This window comes from Scyliorhinus torazame, chromosome 13 (genome assembly GCF_047496885.1).
Source record: "Scyliorhinus torazame isolate Kashiwa2021f chromosome 13, sScyTor2.1, whole genome shotgun sequence".
NCBI classification, from domain to species: Eukaryota; Metazoa; Chordata; class Chondrichthyes; order Carcharhiniformes; family Scyliorhinidae; genus Scyliorhinus; species Scyliorhinus torazame.
Genome location: NC_092719.1, coordinates 52,555,251 through 52,573,391, shown reverse-complemented (window position 1 = coordinate 52,573,391; position 18,141 = coordinate 52,555,251). Strand labels below are relative to the sequence as shown.

Sequence of the window (18,141 nt, the reverse complement as noted above, 5' to 3'; positions counted from 1 at the left end):
GATGGCGGATGAGGGAGTGTGTGCAAGAGTGCGGGGGTGTATTGAGAGATACCTGGAGGTCAATGACGACGGCGAGGTCCCTGTGGGAGTGGTATGGGAAGCACTAAAAGCGGTGGTCAGAGGACAGCTGATCTCCATTGGGGCCCACAAAAGGAAAACAGAGGCCAAGGAAAGGGAAAGATTACTGGGGGAGATTTTAAGGGTGGATAGGGAATTTGCAGAGACCCCGGAGGAGGGACTGTACAGGGAGAGGAGACGACTCCAGACGGAGTTTGACCTTCTGACCACCAGAAAGGCGGAAGTGCTGTGGAGGAAGGCACAGGGGAGGAGGTATGAATATGGGGAAAAGGCTAGTCGCCTGTTGGCCCATCAATTGCGAAAGAGGACAGCAGCGAGGGAGATAGGAGGAATTAGAGACGAAAAGGGAGACACGGTGCGAAGAGCAGGAAAGTTAAATGAGGTGTTCAAGACCTTTTATGAGGGACTGTATAGGTCTCAATCCCCAGAGGGAGAGGAGGGGATGCGGCAGTTCCTGGATCAATTGAGGTTCCCGAAAGTGGAGGAGCAGGAGGTGGTAGGCCTGGGGGCACCGATTGGGGTGGACGAGGTTATTAAGGGACTGGGAAGTATGCAAGCAGGGAAGGCTCCGGGACCAGACGGGTTCCCGGTGGCATTTTACAGAAAATATGTGGACATGTTGGCCCCGTTGATGGTGAGGACGTTCAATGAGGCCAGGGAAGGGGGGACTCTACCCCCGACAATGTTGGAGGCGACGATATCGCTAATTTTGAAGAGGGATAAAGATCCGTTGCAGTGCGGGTCCTATAGACCTATTTCATTATTGAACGTGGACGCCAAATTGCTGGCAAAGGTACTGACATTGAGGATAGAGGACTGTGTCCCGGGGGTGGTGCACAAAGACCAGACAGGGTTCGTAAAAGGGAGACAACTGAATGTTAACGTGCGACGACTATTAGGGGTGATAATGATGCCCCCAGTGGAGGGGGAGGCGGAGATAGTGACGGCAATGGATGCAGAGAAGGCATTTGATAGGGTGGAGTGGGAGTATTTATGGGAAGTGTTAAGGAGGTTTGGGTTCGGGAACGGGTTTATTAGCTGGGTCAAACTTCTTTATGGGGCTCCAACGGCAAGTGTAGTTACGGGTCGACAAAGATCGGAGTATTTCCGACTATATAGGGGAACAAGACAGGGATGCCCGCTGTCACCATTGTTGTTCGCGTTGGCAATTGAACCTCTGGCCATGGCGTTGAGAGACTCCAGGAAATGGAGAGGGGTGATTAGAGGGGGAGAAGAACACCGAGTCTCGCTATACGCAGATGACCGATTATTATATGTGTCGGACCCAGCGGGGGGGATGATAGAGATTATGCGAATGTTGAGGGAGTTCGGGGATTTCTTGGGGTATAGGCTAAACATGGGGAAGAGTGAATTATTTGTGATACATCCAGGGGACCAGAGTAGAGAGATAGAAGGCCTGCCTCTAATGAAAGTGGAAAGAAACTTCCGATACCTGGGGATTCAGATCGCTAGGAGCTGGGGAACCTTGCACAGACTTAATCTGACACGGCTGGTTGAACAAATGGAGGAGGACTTCAAGAGGTGGGACATGCAGCCTCTGTCGCTGGCGGGCAGGGTGCAGGCAATTAAGATGATGGTCCTCCCGAGGTTCTTATTTGTATTTCAATGTCTCCCTATACTAATCACTAAGACCTTTTTCAATAAAATAGACAGGAGCATCACGAGCTTCGTGTGGGCAGGGAAAGTTCCGAGAGTAAGGAGGGGGTTCCTTCAGCGTAGCAAGGACAGAGGAGGATTGGCACTACCGAACTTGGGCGATTACTATTGGGCCGCCAATGTGGCAATGATACGTAAATGGATGCTGGAGGGTGAGGGGGCGGCGTGGAAAAGACTGGAGAGAAAGTCCTGTAAAGGGACGAGTTTAGAGGCGCTGGTGACGGCGCCGCTACCGTTCTCGCCAAAAAAGTTTAGCACGAACCCGGTGGTGGCGGCAACATTGAATATCTGGGGACAGTGGAGGCGACACAGAGGGGTGCGGGGTGCCCTGGTGGGGTCCCCAATTAGGAACAACCATAGGTTCGCCCCAGGAAGAATGGATGGAGGATATCAGAGCTGGCACCAGTTGGGAATTAGGAGGGTGGGAGATTTATTTATAGATGGGACTTTTGCGAGCTTGGGAGCATTGGAGGAAAAGTATAAGTTGCCCCGGGGAAACTTCCTGAGATATATGCAGGTGAGGGCGTTTACTAGACAACAGGTGAGGGAATTTTCGCTGCTCCCGACACAGGGGACTCAGGACAGAGTGCTTTCAGGGGTGTGGGTCGGAGGGGGCAAGGTGTCAGAGATATACCGAGAGATGAGGGAAGAGGGGGAGGAGTTGGTGGGCGAACTAAAAGGAAAGTGGGAAGAAGAACTAGGGGAGGAGATAGAGGAGGGTATGTGGGCTGATGCCCTAAGCAGGGTAAATTCCTCTTCCTCATGCGCCAGGCTTAGCCTGATTCAATTTAAGGTGCTACATAGAGCACACATAACGGGAGCAAGATTGAGCAGGTTCTTTGGAGTGGAGGACAAATGTGGGAGGTGCGGCGGGAGCCCGGCAAACTACGCACATATGTTTTGGGCGTGCCCGGCACTGGAGGAGTATTGGAAGGGAGTGACGGGAGTGATTTCGAAGGTGGTGAAGGCCCGGGTCAAACCAGGCTGGGGGCTAGCTCTATTTGGAGTTGCGGATGAGCCGGGAGTACAGGAGGCGAAAGAGGCCGATGTTGTGGCCTTTGCGTCCCTAGTAGCCCGGCGTAGGATCCTACTCATGTGGAAGGAGGCGAAACCCCCCGGACTGGAGGCCTGGGTAAACAACATGGCGGGGTTCATTAAACTGGAGCAGATAAAGTTTGCCCTGAGAGGATCGGCTCAAGGGTTCACCAGGCGGTGGCAGCCATTTCTCGACTACCTAGGGGAACGTTAGAGGGAAGACAGATGACCAGCAGCAGCAACCCAGGGGGGAGGGGGGAGGGGGGGTTCAGTTTAGTTTATGTCAAAAGATTATGGGGTTTTAGTTATTTGTGTATTGTTAAAAATGTCTTTACTGTTACGTTTGCTTTGTAAGAGGGAAAAAATTGTTGTTTGGAAAAAATTTTCAATAAAATATATTTAAAATAAAAAGAGTATTGAAAGTCAGAGAGATCTAGGAATACAGGTCCACAGGTCACTGAAAGGGGCAACACAGGTGGAGAAGGTAGTCAAGAAGTAATACGGCATGCTTGCCTTCATTGGCCGGGGCATTGAGTATAAGAATTGGCAAGTCATGTTGCAGCTGTATAAAACATTAGTTAGGCCACACTTGGAGTATAGTGTATAGTGTTCAATTCTGGTCGCCACACTACCAGAAGGATGTGGAGGCTTTAGAGAGGGTGCAGAAGAGATTTACCAGAATGTTGCCTGGTATGGAGGGCATTAGCCATGAGGAGCGGTTGTATAAACTCGGTTTGTTCTCACTGGAACGACGGAGGTTGAGGGGCGACCTGATAGAGGTCTACAAAATTATGAGGGGCATAGACAGAGTGGATAGTCAGAGGCTTTTCCCCAGGGTAGAGGAGTCAATTACTCGGGGGCATAGGTTTAAGGTGAGAGGGGCAAGGTTTAGAGTAGATGTACGAGGCAAGTTAATTTTTTTTTACACAGAGGGTAGTGGGTGCCTGGAACTCGCTACCGGAGGAGGTGGTGGAAGCAGGGACTATAGTGACATTTAAGGGGCATCTCGACAAATACATGAATAGGATGGGAGTAGAGGGATACGGACCCAGGAAGTGTAGAAGATTGTAGTTTAGTCGGGCAGCATGGTCGGCACAGGCTTGGAGGGCCGAAGGGCCTGTTCCTGTGCTGTACATTTCTTTGTTCTTTGTTGTAATATTAATAAAACGGTGTTATTTTCCTTTCAATTAATCTGGAGAATTTCTATTGAACCAAAATGATGAAATATTTATGTTAATTATTTGATCTTACTTCTTTGATCCAGTCTGTGTTCCCTGGGCAGCACATGAATAGTTTCCAATACGTCTTCCAAATCGCACAGATACTGTTGTATCGCAATCATCAACAGTAACTACTGCAATCTTTTCGCCTGATGGTCCATGAGGAATACCTGATCTGCCAATATTTGGCTAAACAAAACAACAGACCAGTTAATTTTTGCAGTGAAGCACGTGGAGTCATTTAATACTTTTTAAAATTACTCCTGACACATTGAGATATGAAACAGAACAATATGGATCCTGTGAACATGAGAATCATTTTATTTAAATATCACAATGTGTGTTTGGGCCTGCATTTCTCCACACAAATCTGGGTTTGCCATCAAGGAAGGTGCAAGCCGCTGCAAAGTGTTTTCCCCAAGGACACATGGAGCAAAATCCACTGACACTGTACTCCAGTTTGCTCTTAATCAGCTCAAGAAAGACATTAACAGAAGACCTGGGCCCAAAATGCTTTCTCCAACTAAGAAACAGACACATGCATGGTGACCAAACAGCAGCAGCATCATAAACTACAAAACCCACGTTTTCTCAACTTCAAATTAAAAAACCAACAAAAAGTTGCCACAGATTTTTAAATAAAGAACAGGATTTACTGAAGCCAAGCAGAACGAACCAACAGAAAAAAAAAACAAATACATGATTTTACACATCGGCATTTACGCACGAAGCCAATTAAAAAATATCTGGATCTAGCAGAGTGTGCTCACTGGGAAATGCAGAATTACATTAACAGGCGATGACTGAATCAAGAACTACTTTTCAAAATTAGAGGTGCTTCTTAAAAGGCAAACGGGCCATAACTTCCTTGGAGTGGCAATTAGTGATGGATTGCCATTCTGTACCGACTTGCTGGTGCTAAAATTCTTAAGCGCCTGTCTTACACGACCTCCCTGACTCAGGTTGGGTGAGATGGCAGCCTAGGGCGTCCCCGACTCCAGTGCCGAAGTGTAAATGGAGCGGAGCAAAGGAGGTCATACCCTCTTTTTTACAACACCGGTTGCCATAAAGCAGGTGAGTTTAAATGTCGCATGGAAAATATTTCAATTTAGACTGAGTGCTTGGAGCTGGAGGAGGGGTGGTTGGTTCTGGTGGCTGGTCAGAGTACGGAGGAGGGGATTGGATGGAAGGTGGGCTGCTCGGGGTTGGCGGGTTGCATGGGGCTCCTTGACAACCCTGGGCCTCGAGTGACTTCAGTTTTTATTTTCACTAGCAGGGGATTCCCAGGAGCGGGACGCCAGGAGTGGAGAGAGAGAGAGAGAGAGAGGGGGAGAGTAGGTGAGGGAGAGAGAGGGTGCCAGTGTGTGGGGGGAGAAAGAGAGGATGTGTAGGTGGCAGAAGAGAGATTGTGGGATGGGAGAGAGAGAGAGGGTGTGCAGGAGTGGCGGTGAGTGTGTGAGAGAGGGGGCATGAGAGAGGGGATGTGAGCGGGCGAAAGAGACAGAACCGTGAGGTGAGAGGGAAGGCGTGAGTGGACGAGAGGGAGGGTGTGACCGGGTGATCATGAGCAGGAAAAGGGAGGGGTTGTGAGCAGGCGAGAGAAGGCATTAGTGAGCGAGAGGGTGTGAGTGGGCAAGAGAGGGTGTGAGCGAGCGAGAGAGGGCGTGAGCAAGCGAGAGAGGGCCTGAGAGAACGAGAGAGGGCGTGAATGAGCAAAAGAGGGTGTGAGTGGGCAAGAGAGGGTGTGAGTGAGCAAGAGAGGGTGTGAGTGAGCGAGAGAGGGCGTGAATGAGCAAGAGAGGGCCTGAGTGAGCAAGAGAGGGTGTGAGTGAGCAAGAGAGGGTGTGAGTGAGCAAGAGTGTGTGAGTGGGCTAGAGAGGGTGTGAGTGGGCGAGAGAGGGTGTGAGTGAGCGAGAGAGGGTGTGAGTGAATGAGAGAGGGCGTGAATGAGCGAGAGAGGGCCTGAGTGAGCAAGAGAGGGTGTGAGTGAGCAAGGGAGGGTGTGAGTGAGCAAGAGAGGCTGCGAGTGAGCAAGAGTGTGTGAGTGGGCGAGAGAGGGTGTGAGTGAGCAAGAGTGTGTGAGTGGGCGAGAGAGGGTGTGAGTGAGCAAGAGGGTGTGAGTGAGCGAGAGAGGGTGTGAGTGAATGAGAGAGGGCGTGAATGAACGAGCGATGGCCTGAGTGAACGAGCGAGGGCGTGAGTGGGCAAGAGAGGGTGTGAGTGAGCAAAAGAGGGTGTGAGTGGGCAAGAGAGGGTGTGAGCGAGCGAGAGAGGGCGTGAGCAAGCGAGAGAGGGTCCGAGTGAACGAGAGAGGGCGTGAATGAGCGAGAGAGGGCCTGAGTGAGCAAGAGAGGGGGTGAGTGAGCGAGAGCGGGTGGGAGCAAGTTTTATTGTGAATGCTGCAGGCATTTCGATATTGAACACTTAATTCAGTTTTTAAAAAATTGTTTTTGTATATTCTGCCCGTATCTGCTGACACATCATTGTCCCTTCCTGCCAAACCGGCTGCTGATTATCATGACCTTTATTGCTACCTTGATCTATTGCCTTGTCATTTCCCTTTCATTTATTCAATCTTCCCTAACAAGATCCTTCCCTTCTCTACCTAGTTTAACATTTTCTCTACTTCCCGATACTTGCTCAAACACTGGCCCCAGAACAGTTTAAGTGTAGACCATCCCAAAGGTACAGCTCCCAATTTTCCCGGTACTGGTGCCAGTGCCCCATGAACTGAAACCCATGTTCGTGTCTTTAATCTTGTTTACCAAAAAACATTTACACGTAGTAAATGGTAATAATCTAGAGATGATTAACTTTGCGGTCCTGCTTTCTAATTTAGCGTCTAGCTCCTCAAATTCTCTTTGCAGATCCTCTTTCCCAGGCTTACCTATGTCGCTGGAGTGTGGGTGTTTCAGGATTATTCTCAACAAATATCCCAGAGAATTATAGTGTTGGAAGAGTTGACAGAGAAAAAGAGGCCCGAGACCATGCAGGGATTGGATCACAAGGATGAGAATTTTAAAATGGAGGTGATGCTCAAATGGGATCCAATATATATCGGTGAGCATAGGGATAATGGGTGAACAGGACACGCACGCATGCACACGCACTGATCTGAAGAGCAAGAAAATGGAGTTCATTTTGCAGAGCTCTAGTACCTCCATCAAGGTGTTCACTGCATCTACACTGCCTCACTCAGCCAATTGGGTGTGGCAATTTGATCAATTGCCAATCGGTAGGCAACAATAAAGTGAACTTACGCGGAAAGTCAAAGTCCACCTTCTCAATGAAGAAGACATGAAAAATTGGCCAACAGTGTTAAACTAAACATCAGCTCAAGGTCTCATACCCTCCTGACTTGGAAATATACCGCCATTCCTTCATTGTCGCTAATTCAAAATCCTGGAACTCTCTCCCTAACAGCACTGCGGGTGTACCTACATCACGTGGACTGCAGCGGCTCAAGGGAGCGGCCCACCACCACCTTCGCAAGGGCAGTTAGGATGAGCAATAAATGCTGGTCTAGCCAGCGACACCCACATCCTGTAAAAGAATAAATGAATTTGAGGCCCAAACCCATCACTATCTGTTCCAAGAAGCACCACGAATGTACTCAGTCCTGAGAGATTAGAAAGTTCTCTGCGGTTATACTGTGCATTAATTAGGAGCTGTGCTTTAACTGTACTGTAGCATTTAAAGGGTTAAAGGTTGCATATCAAAAATATTTTCTTACTGCATAATGGAAAAAAAAGTCTGCACCATCTATTTCAAACTTCAGCCAGATGATTGTTTTGACACTATCACAAACATTCAATTTTTCCATGAGTTCAGTGCCACTTTGCACAGATATTCAGTCTTTGGCTGGATTTGATTGCCTTTCCTGCTCTACAGAGTCAGCTCCTTTGATCCTTAAAACACTCATAGCATTTAAACCAGAAAAGGTTTATCCAAAATTGGTCCTTTTATTTAATGTGCCCCTTGGCCCTGGCAATGCCATGTGATGTTTATTCAGTCTGTGACACTCAATCAAATCCAAAACCTGCAGCTGTCTACACAGTAACTTTGAGGCGTTACACTAATCGTTACATAACACCAGCCTTGATAAACAGCCACAACCAGGTTTCAGCTTCAACAATTCCATTTCCAGGTCAATGGTCCACCAATCCCAATTATTTGTGATGCATGTTTAATACGTTACAGCTCTGAGCGGCAGCAACCGCAGAAAGTAAAGTAACGTAACAATTTCTTTTACGGTAAAAAGTGAACTAGAAAAAGTGGGGGAGGCAATATCAGTGGCCGTTTGCACGCCACCATTGCTCACAGGAAGGAACAACTGAAAGAGAAAGGCAAAAACGCAGCCGTAAAAGCTGGGAGTCTACGGGCTGAGTCAAAGTGAAAGATTTTTTAAAGGAATTTTTAAGGTAATGCATTTTGGAAGGTCTAATGCAGGTAGGGAATATACAGTGAATGGTAGAACCCTCAAGAGTATTGAAAGTCAAAGAGATCTAGGAGTACAGGTCCACAGGTCACTGAAAGGGGCAACACAGGTGGAGAAGGTAGTCAAGAAGGCATACGGCATGCTTGCCTTCATTGGCCGGGGCATTGAGTATAAGAATTGGCAAGTCATGTTGCAGCTGTATAGAACCTTAGTTAGGCCACACTTGGAGTATAGTGTTCAATTCTGGTCGCCACACTACCAGAAGGATGTGGAGGCTTTAGAGAGGGTGCAGAAGAGATTTACCAGAATGTTGCCTGGTATGGAGGGCATTAGCTATGAGGAGCGGTTGTATAAACTCGGTTTGTTCTCACTGGAACGAAGGAGGTTGAGGGGAGACCTGATAGAGGTATACAAAATTATGAGGGGCATAGACAGAGTGGATAGTCAGAGGCTTTTCCCCAGGGTAGAGGAGTCAATTACTAGGGGGCATAGGTTTAAGGTGAGAGGGGCAAGGTTTAGAGTAGATGTACGAGGCAAGTTTTTTACGCAGAGGGTAGTGGGTGCCTGGAACCCGCTACCGGAGGTGGTGGTGGAAGCAGGGACGATAGTGACATTTAAGGGGCATCTTGACAAATACATGAATAGGATGGGAATAGAGGGATACGGACCCAGGAAGTGTAGAAGATTGTAGTTTAGTCGGGCAGCATGGTCGGCACGGGCTTGGAGGGCCGAAGGGCCTGTTCCTGTGCTGTACATTTCTTTGTTCTTTGTTCTGCAGGTAGGAAAGAGTTGGCCAAAGGGACTGGACAGAGAATTTCAACAACAATATGGTGGAATGGAGGCAACAAGGAACAAGCAGTCATCTAGGAGTCAGAGAAGATCTGTGGCTGGGAAGAAATGTGATATTGGATGGATGCACAGAACATTGTGTAGGCTCGACAGTGGGGAAGGTATAGGGGCATAAATTTTCAGGTTGCAGAAGTCAAAAGATGCAGTCATGACAACAAGCCAGACATGCTGCAGGAAGATGATTAACAAAATCTCAACTGTTCTTTCCTCCTGAAGACGATCCTTAAAGTTTACTTCTCTGACCAAACTTTTGGTCACTTTCCCTGGTACTGAAGGCTCGGTGTTACTTTTTATGAATTAGGAGCAGGAGAAGGTCACTTGGTCCACAAATCAAGAAGATCATCGCTGATCTTATTGTAACTTCATCCCCACAAACAAATTAAAAGTTACGGTCTTCTGGGCCACGGTTCCATTCTGGGATGTTCCCATTTAGGTATAACACCATAACACCAAATAGGATCTTAAACATTTCAATCAAGTTGCCTCTTAGTCTTCTAAACTCGTGGATACAAATCTAACCACTGCAACCTTTCCTCATAAGACACACCATCCATTCCACGTATTAGTCTAGTAAACATTCTCTGAACTGCTTCTAATGCATTTACATCTCTCCTTAAATGAGACCAATACTGGACACAACACTCCAGATGTGATCTCACCAATACCCTGTACAATTGAAGCAAATCTTACTACTTTTGTAATCAATTCCCCTCACAATAAATGATACCATTCAGACTGGATGCCCAGGACGAAAACATTAAGGAGCTGGGTGAGGCGGTGGAGGAGCAGGCGGACGCGCAGGCGATTGCTGCGCTAGAGGTCGACGGGTTGAAGGAGAGACAGAGAAGACTGCTGGACAGAGTAGAGGAGCTGGAAAATAGAGCCCGTAGACAAAATCTGAGGATCATCGGCCTCCCGGAGGGGGCTGATGCCACAGCGTTCGTGGCGGACCTGTTGATGCAGCTGATGTGGGCTGAAGCCTGTCCGCGACCGCCGGAGCTGGAGGGGGCACACAGAGTACAGGCGAGACAGGTGCGTCTGCCCGTCCAATGGTGATTAGGTTCTACAGGTTTGTGGAGAAGGAGCGGGTGCTGCAGTGGGCAAAGAGCGCTAAGAGCAGCACGAGGAATAACAGTGTCCTTCGCATTTACCAGGACCTAAGCCAGGTGGTGGCCAGGCGGCGAGCAGCCTTTAAACAAGTTAAGGAGGTGTTGTTCAAAAAGCATGTAAGGTTTGGTCTGCTCTTCACGGCCCGTCTTTGGGTTACGCATCAGGGCCAACACCACTACTTCTCTGAGCCCGAAGAAGCGATCGACTTTGTGAGGGATCAGGGGCTGGTCTAGAAAAAAGGACCCACGGACGCAAGCTAGGGTCCGAGAATTACTGGTTGAAGGGACGCCTACTGTGCCTGGACTGCGGGTCGACTGTTTACTGCTTTAAAAGGTGCCCTGTGGTGTATTTTCTGTGGGCAGTTTTTGCCTGTGGGGGATGTCGGGGGGGGGGGGGGGGGGGGGGAGAACCACCTCCCCCCCTCCCCCTCTCGAATGGTCTTTTTCCTTTTTTCTGTTGTTTTGTTTTCTCTCCTTTTTTTTTTCTTCTGTTGTGGTGGGTACCTTTTGTTGGGCTCTGAGTGTGCTGGAGCCTGTATGGTAACAAAAGGGTGGCCGGTCAGCAGTGGGGATTAAGGATGTTGGTTGGGGGCTTTTGTTTCATTTATGTCTAAGGTTTTTATGTTTGTTTCGGATGGGGGATGTACAGCTACTGGGTTATTGCGGTGTATATATATGTTTTTTTTTGTTGTGATTAGAAAGGGACGTGGGTTAACACTTTTCTGTGTACACAGCTGGGACTGTATTGTACCTGGAGCAGCCTCGCGTCGCTGTTTGATGTTTACATCTTGTTTGAGCTTTCCCATCTTAGTGAGACTGCTCCAGTGGGTCGGAGTTGGGGAAGGTGTGCTGGGGAGTGGGGAGATGAGGTCGGGAAACAATGGAAGTGAGACAAGGGGGCGCCGGAGCGATGAGTCACCGGGCTAGCAGATTGGCTAGTCAAGGGAGTCAGGTGGGGGGGGGGAGATTACAGCCAGTGAATGGCAGGGGTGGGGTTAGCGGGGGATGTTGCTGGGGGGAGGGGGGAGTTATTTTGCTGACTTGGGGGGATCTGAAGTAGGTCATGGAAAGGAGGTCGGGGGTGGAGGCAGCCAGGAGGCGAGCCAGGAATGGCACGGCGCATGGGCCGGGGGCGGGCCCAAGAAAGGTTATGGCTGACCAGCGGGGGTGGGGGGTGTTGTGCCCCCCAACCAGGCTGATCACCTGGAATGTCAGGGGACTAAATAGGCCAGTTAAAAGGGCACGGGTGTTCGCACATTTGCGGGCTCTAAAGGCGGACGTAATTATGTTGCAGGAGACACATCTGAAAGTGTCTGACCAGACTAGGCTAAGGAAGGGCTGGATCAGCCAGGTTTTCCACTCGGACTTGGATTCTAAGTCCAGGGGGGTAGCAATTATGATCAATAAGCGGGTTCAATTTGAGGCGGAGGGCGTAGTCGCAGACGGCGGGGGCAGATTCTTGATGGTAAGGGACAAGCTGGAGGGGAGAAGAGTGGTGCTGGTGAACATATATGCACCTAACTGGGACGACGTTGACTTTATCAAAAGAGTGCTGGGGAAGATCCCGGACCTAGACACACGCAAGTTGATAATGGGGGGGGACGGGACTTTAATATGGTCCTTGACCCAGGGCTGGACCAGTCATGTCCCAGAACGGGCAGACTCCCAGCAATGGCAAGGGAGCTGAAAGGGTTCATGGAGCAAATGGGGGCTGTGGACCCATGGAGTGCCAGACAGCCGACGGGAAGGGCTACTCGTTTTATTTGCATGTTCATAAAGTATATTCTAGGATTGATTTTTTTATCGTGAGCAGGGACTGTGTAGGGGAGGTAAAGAAGACGAAATACTCGGCAATCACTATCTCGGACCATGCCCGGCACTGGGTGGACCTGCAGGTCGGGGGGACGAATTACCAATGCCCGCAATGGAGGTTAGGCGTAGGACTGTTGTCGGAGGAGGGGATATGTGAGAGATTTCGGAAGTGTATGCAAAATTACTTGCAGGTGAACGATACGGGGGAGGTTTCAGCAGCGACCCTGTGGGGGGCGCTGAAGGCAATAGTGAGGGAGGAGCTGATCTCAATTCGGGCTCACAGTGTCAGGGCAGACAGAGCAGAAATGGACAAATTGGTTAGGGAAATTCACTGGATAGACGAGGAGCATGCGGGGTCCCCGGCGGAGGACCTACTCGGAGAGAATTGCAGGCGGAACTGGGGGTGCTATCCACGAGTAGGGCCTTGGAACAACTTAGGAAGGCGAGGGGAGTGGTGTATGAGCATGGGGAGAAGGCCAGTAGATTGCTAGCGCAGCAGCTCAGGAAGAGGGAGGCGGCCAGGGAAATAAGTAGAGTGGTTGATGGGGAGAGGAGCAGAGTGGAGGACTCGGCAGGACTGAATAAGGTATTTTGGGACTTCTATAGTAAGCTCTACATTTCAGAACCTCCGGAAGAGCCGGAGGAGACGAAAAGGTTCCTGAATTAACCTTCCCAAAAGTAGGCAGGGGACTAGTGGATGGGCTGGGGGCCCCGATTAGAGCAGAGGAGATATTGGGGGCCCTAAAGGCCTTGCAGTCTGGGAAAGCCCCGGGACCAGATGGATACCCAGTAGAGTTTTACAAGAAGTTCTCGGAGATAGTGGGACTGGTCCTGACAAGGGTTTTTAATGAGGCAAGGGACAGAGGGACCCTGCCACCGATGATGTTGCAAGCCACCATATCGCTGATACTGAAGCGGGGCAAGGACCCGGAATCCTGCGGGTCATACAGGCCAATCTCCCTGATCAATGTGGATGCCAAGCTCCTGGCCAAGGTCCTGGCGATCAGAATTGAGGACTGCGTACCGGAGGTAATTGGGGACGATAAGACAGGGTTTGTGAAAGGCAGGCAGCTGACAGCTAACTTGAGAAGATTGCTTAATGTGATCATGATGCCCCCGACGGGCAAGGAGGTGGAGGTAGTGGTGGCAATGGATGCTGAGAAGGCCTTTGACCGGGTGGAGTGGGGCTATTTGTGGGAGGTGTTTGGACGATTTGGGTTCAGGGAGGGACTGGTTAATTGGGTCAGACTATTGTACCAGGCCCCAAAAGCTAGCGTTAGGATGAACAGGATATCAGATTATTTCAGACTACACCGCGGGACCAGGCAGGGGTGCCCACTCTCCCTGTTGCTGTTCGCGCTGGCCATAGAGCGGTTGGCGATGGCGTTGAGAGCTGCGATGTGGTGGAAGGGAATGACTAGGGCGGGGGTGGAACATAGGGTCTCTCTCTATGCGGACGACCTGCTCCTGTACGTGTCGGACCCACTGGCCAGGATGGAAAATATACTGGAAACATTGAGGAAGTTCGGCCAGTTTTCAGGGTACAAATTAAATATGGCCAAGAGTGAGATGTTTGTGGTGCAGGCAAGGGGCCAGGAGAATAGGCTGAAGGAGCTGCCATTTAGGCTGGTGGAGGAAAGTTTCCGGTACTTGGGGATACAGGTGGCACGAGCCTGGGGCAGGTTGCATAAGTTAAATTTGACTAAGGTGGTGGAACAAATGAAGAGGGAGTTTCGGAGATGGGATGCACTCCCGCTGTCACTGGCGGGGAGGGTGCAGACTGTAAAGATGACAATCCTCCCTAGATTTCTGTTCATCTTCCAGTGCCTCCTGATCTTTAGCCCACGGTCCTTCTTCAAAAGGACTGGCAAAATCATCATGAGCTTTGTCTGGGCGGGAAAATCCCCGTGGATGAAGAAGGCGATGCTTGAAAGGAGCCGCAGCGAGGGGCATTGCCGAGTCTGATCAACTACTATTGGGCGGCTAACATAGCTATGATAAGGAAGTGGATGGTGGGTACGGGATCTATCTGGGAGCAAGTGGAGACGGCTTCGTGCAGGGACACCAGTTTGGCAGCCCTGGTCACGGCTCTCCTACCTCTGTCGCCGGCCAGGTACTCCACCAGCCCAGTAGTGGGGGTGGCCCTGCGGATATGGGGCCAGTGGACGAGGCGTGTGTGTGTGTGTGTGTGGGGGGGGGGGGCGTCTGTCCGGGCTCCAATATGTGATAACCATCAATTCGCCCCCGGGAACATGGATGGAGGGTTTCGAACATGGCGGCGGGTGGGGTGGGCGATATGTTCCTGGAGGGGGGGCTTTGCGAGTTTGAGGGGCTTGGAGGAGAAATTTGGGCTGGTAAGGGGAAATTACTTTAGGTACTTAACAGATGTGGGACTTTGTACGCAGACAGGTCCCATCCTTCCCACGCCTCCCGCCAATAGGGGTCCAAGACTGAATAGTCTCTAGAGGAGAAGGAGGAGAGGGTAGAGTCTCGGATATCTATAAGGTGCTCATGAAGGGGGAAGAGTCCCAGACGGAGGAACTGAAACTCAAATGGGAGGAGGAGTTTGGCGGGGAGATGGAGGACGGGCTGTGGGCGGAAGCTCTGAGTAGGGTAAACTCAACCGCAACATGTGCCAGGCTCGGCCTGATTCAATTTAAGGTCATTCACCGGGCCCACATGACAGTAGCTCGGATGAGCAAATTCTTTGCGGTAGAGGACAAGTGCGCTAGATGCGCGGGAGGACCAGCAAACCATGTTCACATGTTTTGGGCATGTCCTAAACTTAGGGGGTACTGGGAGGGATTTGCGGGGGTCATGTCCCGGGTGCTGAAAACAAGGGTGGTGATGAGTCCGGGGTGGCAATGTTCGGGGTTTCGGAAGACCCAGGAGTCCAGGGGGAGAAAGAGGCAGATGTTCTGGCCTTTGCTTCCCTAATAGCCCAGCGGCGAATGCTGCTGGCATGGAGGGACTCAAAACCCCCGAAGACCGAACTATGGCTTTCGGACATGTCAAGTTTTCTGGCTATGGAAAAAATTAAGTTCGCCTTGAGGGCATCTGTACTGGGGTTCGCCCGAAGGTGGCAACCATTCATCAACTTTTTCGCGGGAGAGTGAATGTCAGCAGGGGTGGGGGGGGTTGGGGAGATTAGAGTAGAGTAGGAGGGATAAATAGGCGGGTAGTGTCTAGGGGAGAGGAGCGGGTTTCTGCAGTATGGTTTGATTGAAGTATTGGTTTTATATTGATGTTTGCACATTTCTGTTATCTGTAACTGTTTACAATGCCAAAAAATACCTCAATAAAATTGTTTGTTAAAAAAATGATACCATTCTATTAGTTTTCCCAATTACTTGCTGTACCTGTATATTAGCCTTTTGTGATTCATGCACTCAGACACCCAGGTCCCTCTGCACCTCAGACCTTTGCGATCTCTCACCAATTAGATAATATGCTTCTTTTTTATTCTTCCTGCCAAAATGGACTATTTCACAATAGCCTGCATGATACTCCATTTGCCAGAGTTTTGTCTACTCACTGAGCCTATCTATGTCCCTTTGTAGCTTCCTTGAATCCTCTTCAGAATTTTCTTGCCTACCTATCTTTGTGTCGTTTGCAAATTTAGCAACCATATCTTCAGTCCATTCATCAGAGTCATTTATATGAAATATAAAAGGTTGAGACACTGATGCCTGTGGCACACCACTCGTCACCAGAAAAATACCGATTTATGCCAACCCACTGTTTCCTGCTAACCAGCCAATCTTCAATCCATGCCAATATGTTACCCCCCTACACCATGAGCTTTTATTTCCTGCAGTAATCTTTGATGTGGTATCTTATCAAATGCCTTCTAGAAATACAAGTACAGTACATCTACCAGCGTCTCTTTTTCCACAGCACATAAGATCAGCCATGATCTTATTGACTGGCGGAGCAGGCTCGAAGGGCCAGATGGCCTACTCCTGCTCCTAGTTCTTATGTTCTTCAAAGAACTCCAATTAAATGGTTAAACATGATTTCCCTTTCACAAAACCATGTTGCCTGATAGCCTTGAATTTATCCAAATGCCCTGCTATAATGTCTTTAATAATGGCTTTGAACATTTTCCCTATGATAGATGTTAGGCTAACTGGTCTGTAGTTTCCTGCTTTCGGTTTCCCTCCCTTTTTGAGTAAAGGAGTTACATTTGCTTTCTTCCAACCTGAAACCCAAAACAATGCTCAATAAGCTCCTATGAAGAACCTTGGGAACATGGTATTTCGTTGTTTGCGTTATATAAACAGAAGCCATTGCTGTTGCTATTGCGAAGGACAAACAGGACACAGACTGAGCATCTTAAGTTTTGCCTGAGAGGGCAGCGAGTAAAGTTGGCCAGAGTCGGAGCCAGGGAAATGTCGGTGTGATCAGGCAAAGCAAATCAAGATTTGGGTTTGCAAAACTGCTGTTGGAAATCTCAACTTGTCTTGACGTTTAACAGTTAAGACAGTATAGTAATTAGTGTCAAGCCTCTTTGTTAGTTAAATGATCATTACGGTTATGGGTCAGGTCTTGTGGAAAAAAATAACTGCGTGTTAATGGTGCACATAAGACCATAAGACATAGGAGCAGAATTAGGCCACTTGGTCCATCAAGTCTGCTCCGCCATCAAATCATGGCTGATATTTTCTCAACCCCATTCTCCTGCCTTCTCCCCATAGCCCCTGATCCCCTTATTAACCAAGAACCTATCTATCTCTGTCTTAAAGACACTCAGTGAATCGGCCTCCACAGCCTTCTGCGGCAAAGAGTTCCACAGTTCACCACCATGTGGCTGAAGAAATTCCTCCTCATCTCTGTTTTAAAGGATCGTCCCTTTAATCTGAGATTGTGTCCTCTGGTTCTAGTTTTTCCTACAAGTGGAAACATCCTCTCCACGTCCACTCTATCCAGGCCTCACAGTACCTTGTACGTTTCAATAAGATCCCCTCTCATCCTTCTAAACTCCAATGAGTACAGACCCGGAGTCCTCAAATGTTCCTCATACGCCAAGTTCTTCATTCCAGGGATCATTCTTGTGAACCATTCAAAGGCCAGCACATCGTTCCTTAGATTATGGGGCCCAAAACTGCTCACAATACTCCAAATGGGGTCTGATCAGAGCCTTGTACAGCCTCAGAAGTACATCCATGGTCTTGTATTCTAGCCCTCTAGACATAAATGCTAACATTGCATTTGCCTTCTTAATTGCCGACTGAACCTGCACATTAATCTTAAGAGAATCGTGAACAAGGACTCACAAGTCCCTTTGTGCTTCTGCTTTCCGAAGCATTTCCCCATTTATTAAATAGTCTATGCCTAGATTCCTCCTTCCAAAGTGCATAACCTCACACTTTTCCACATTGGATTTCATTTGGCACTTCATTGCCCACTCTCCTAGCTTGTCCAAGTTCTTCTGCAGCCCCCTTACTTCCTCAATACTACCTGTCCCTCTACAGATCTTTGTATCATCTGCAAACTTAGCAACAGTGCCTTCAGTATCTTTTTCCAGATCATTAATGTATATTGTAAAAAGTTGTGGTCCCAGCACAGACCCCCGAGGCACACCACTAGTCACCGGCTGCCATCCTGAAAAAGACCCCTTTATCCCCACTCTTTGCCTTCTGCCAGTCAGCCAATCCTCTATCCATGCCAGGATCTTACCCTGAACACCATGAGCTCTTAACTTATTTAACAGTGTCCTATGCGGCATCTTGTCAAAGGCCTTCTGGAAATCTAAATAAATCACATCTCCTGGTTCTCCTTTGTCTAACCTGCTTGTTACCTCCTCAAAGAGTTCTAACAGATTTTTCAGACACGACCTCCCTTTGACAAAGCCGTGCTGACTCAGTCCTATTTTACCATGCACTTCCAAGTGTTTCGCGATCTCATCTTTAACAACAGACTC

General features: G+C 49.0%; 1 protein-coding gene across 5 annotated transcripts in view; it reads right to left on the bottom strand.

Moving 5' to 3' along the window:
• Positions 1-18,141, bottom strand: part of celsr1a (cadherin EGF LAG seven-pass G-type receptor 1a) — a 432,565-nt gene that overhangs the window by 111,148 nt on the left and 303,276 nt on the right. For all 5 annotated transcript variants that reach the window (XM_072471478.1, XM_072471479.1, XM_072471481.1 and 2 more), the window contains exon 7: positions 4,042-4,199. In XM_072471478.1, the coding sequence (XP_072327579.1) occupies positions 4,042-4,199 (158 nt within the window). The remainder of the gene's footprint in view (positions 1-4,041; positions 4,200-18,141) is intronic.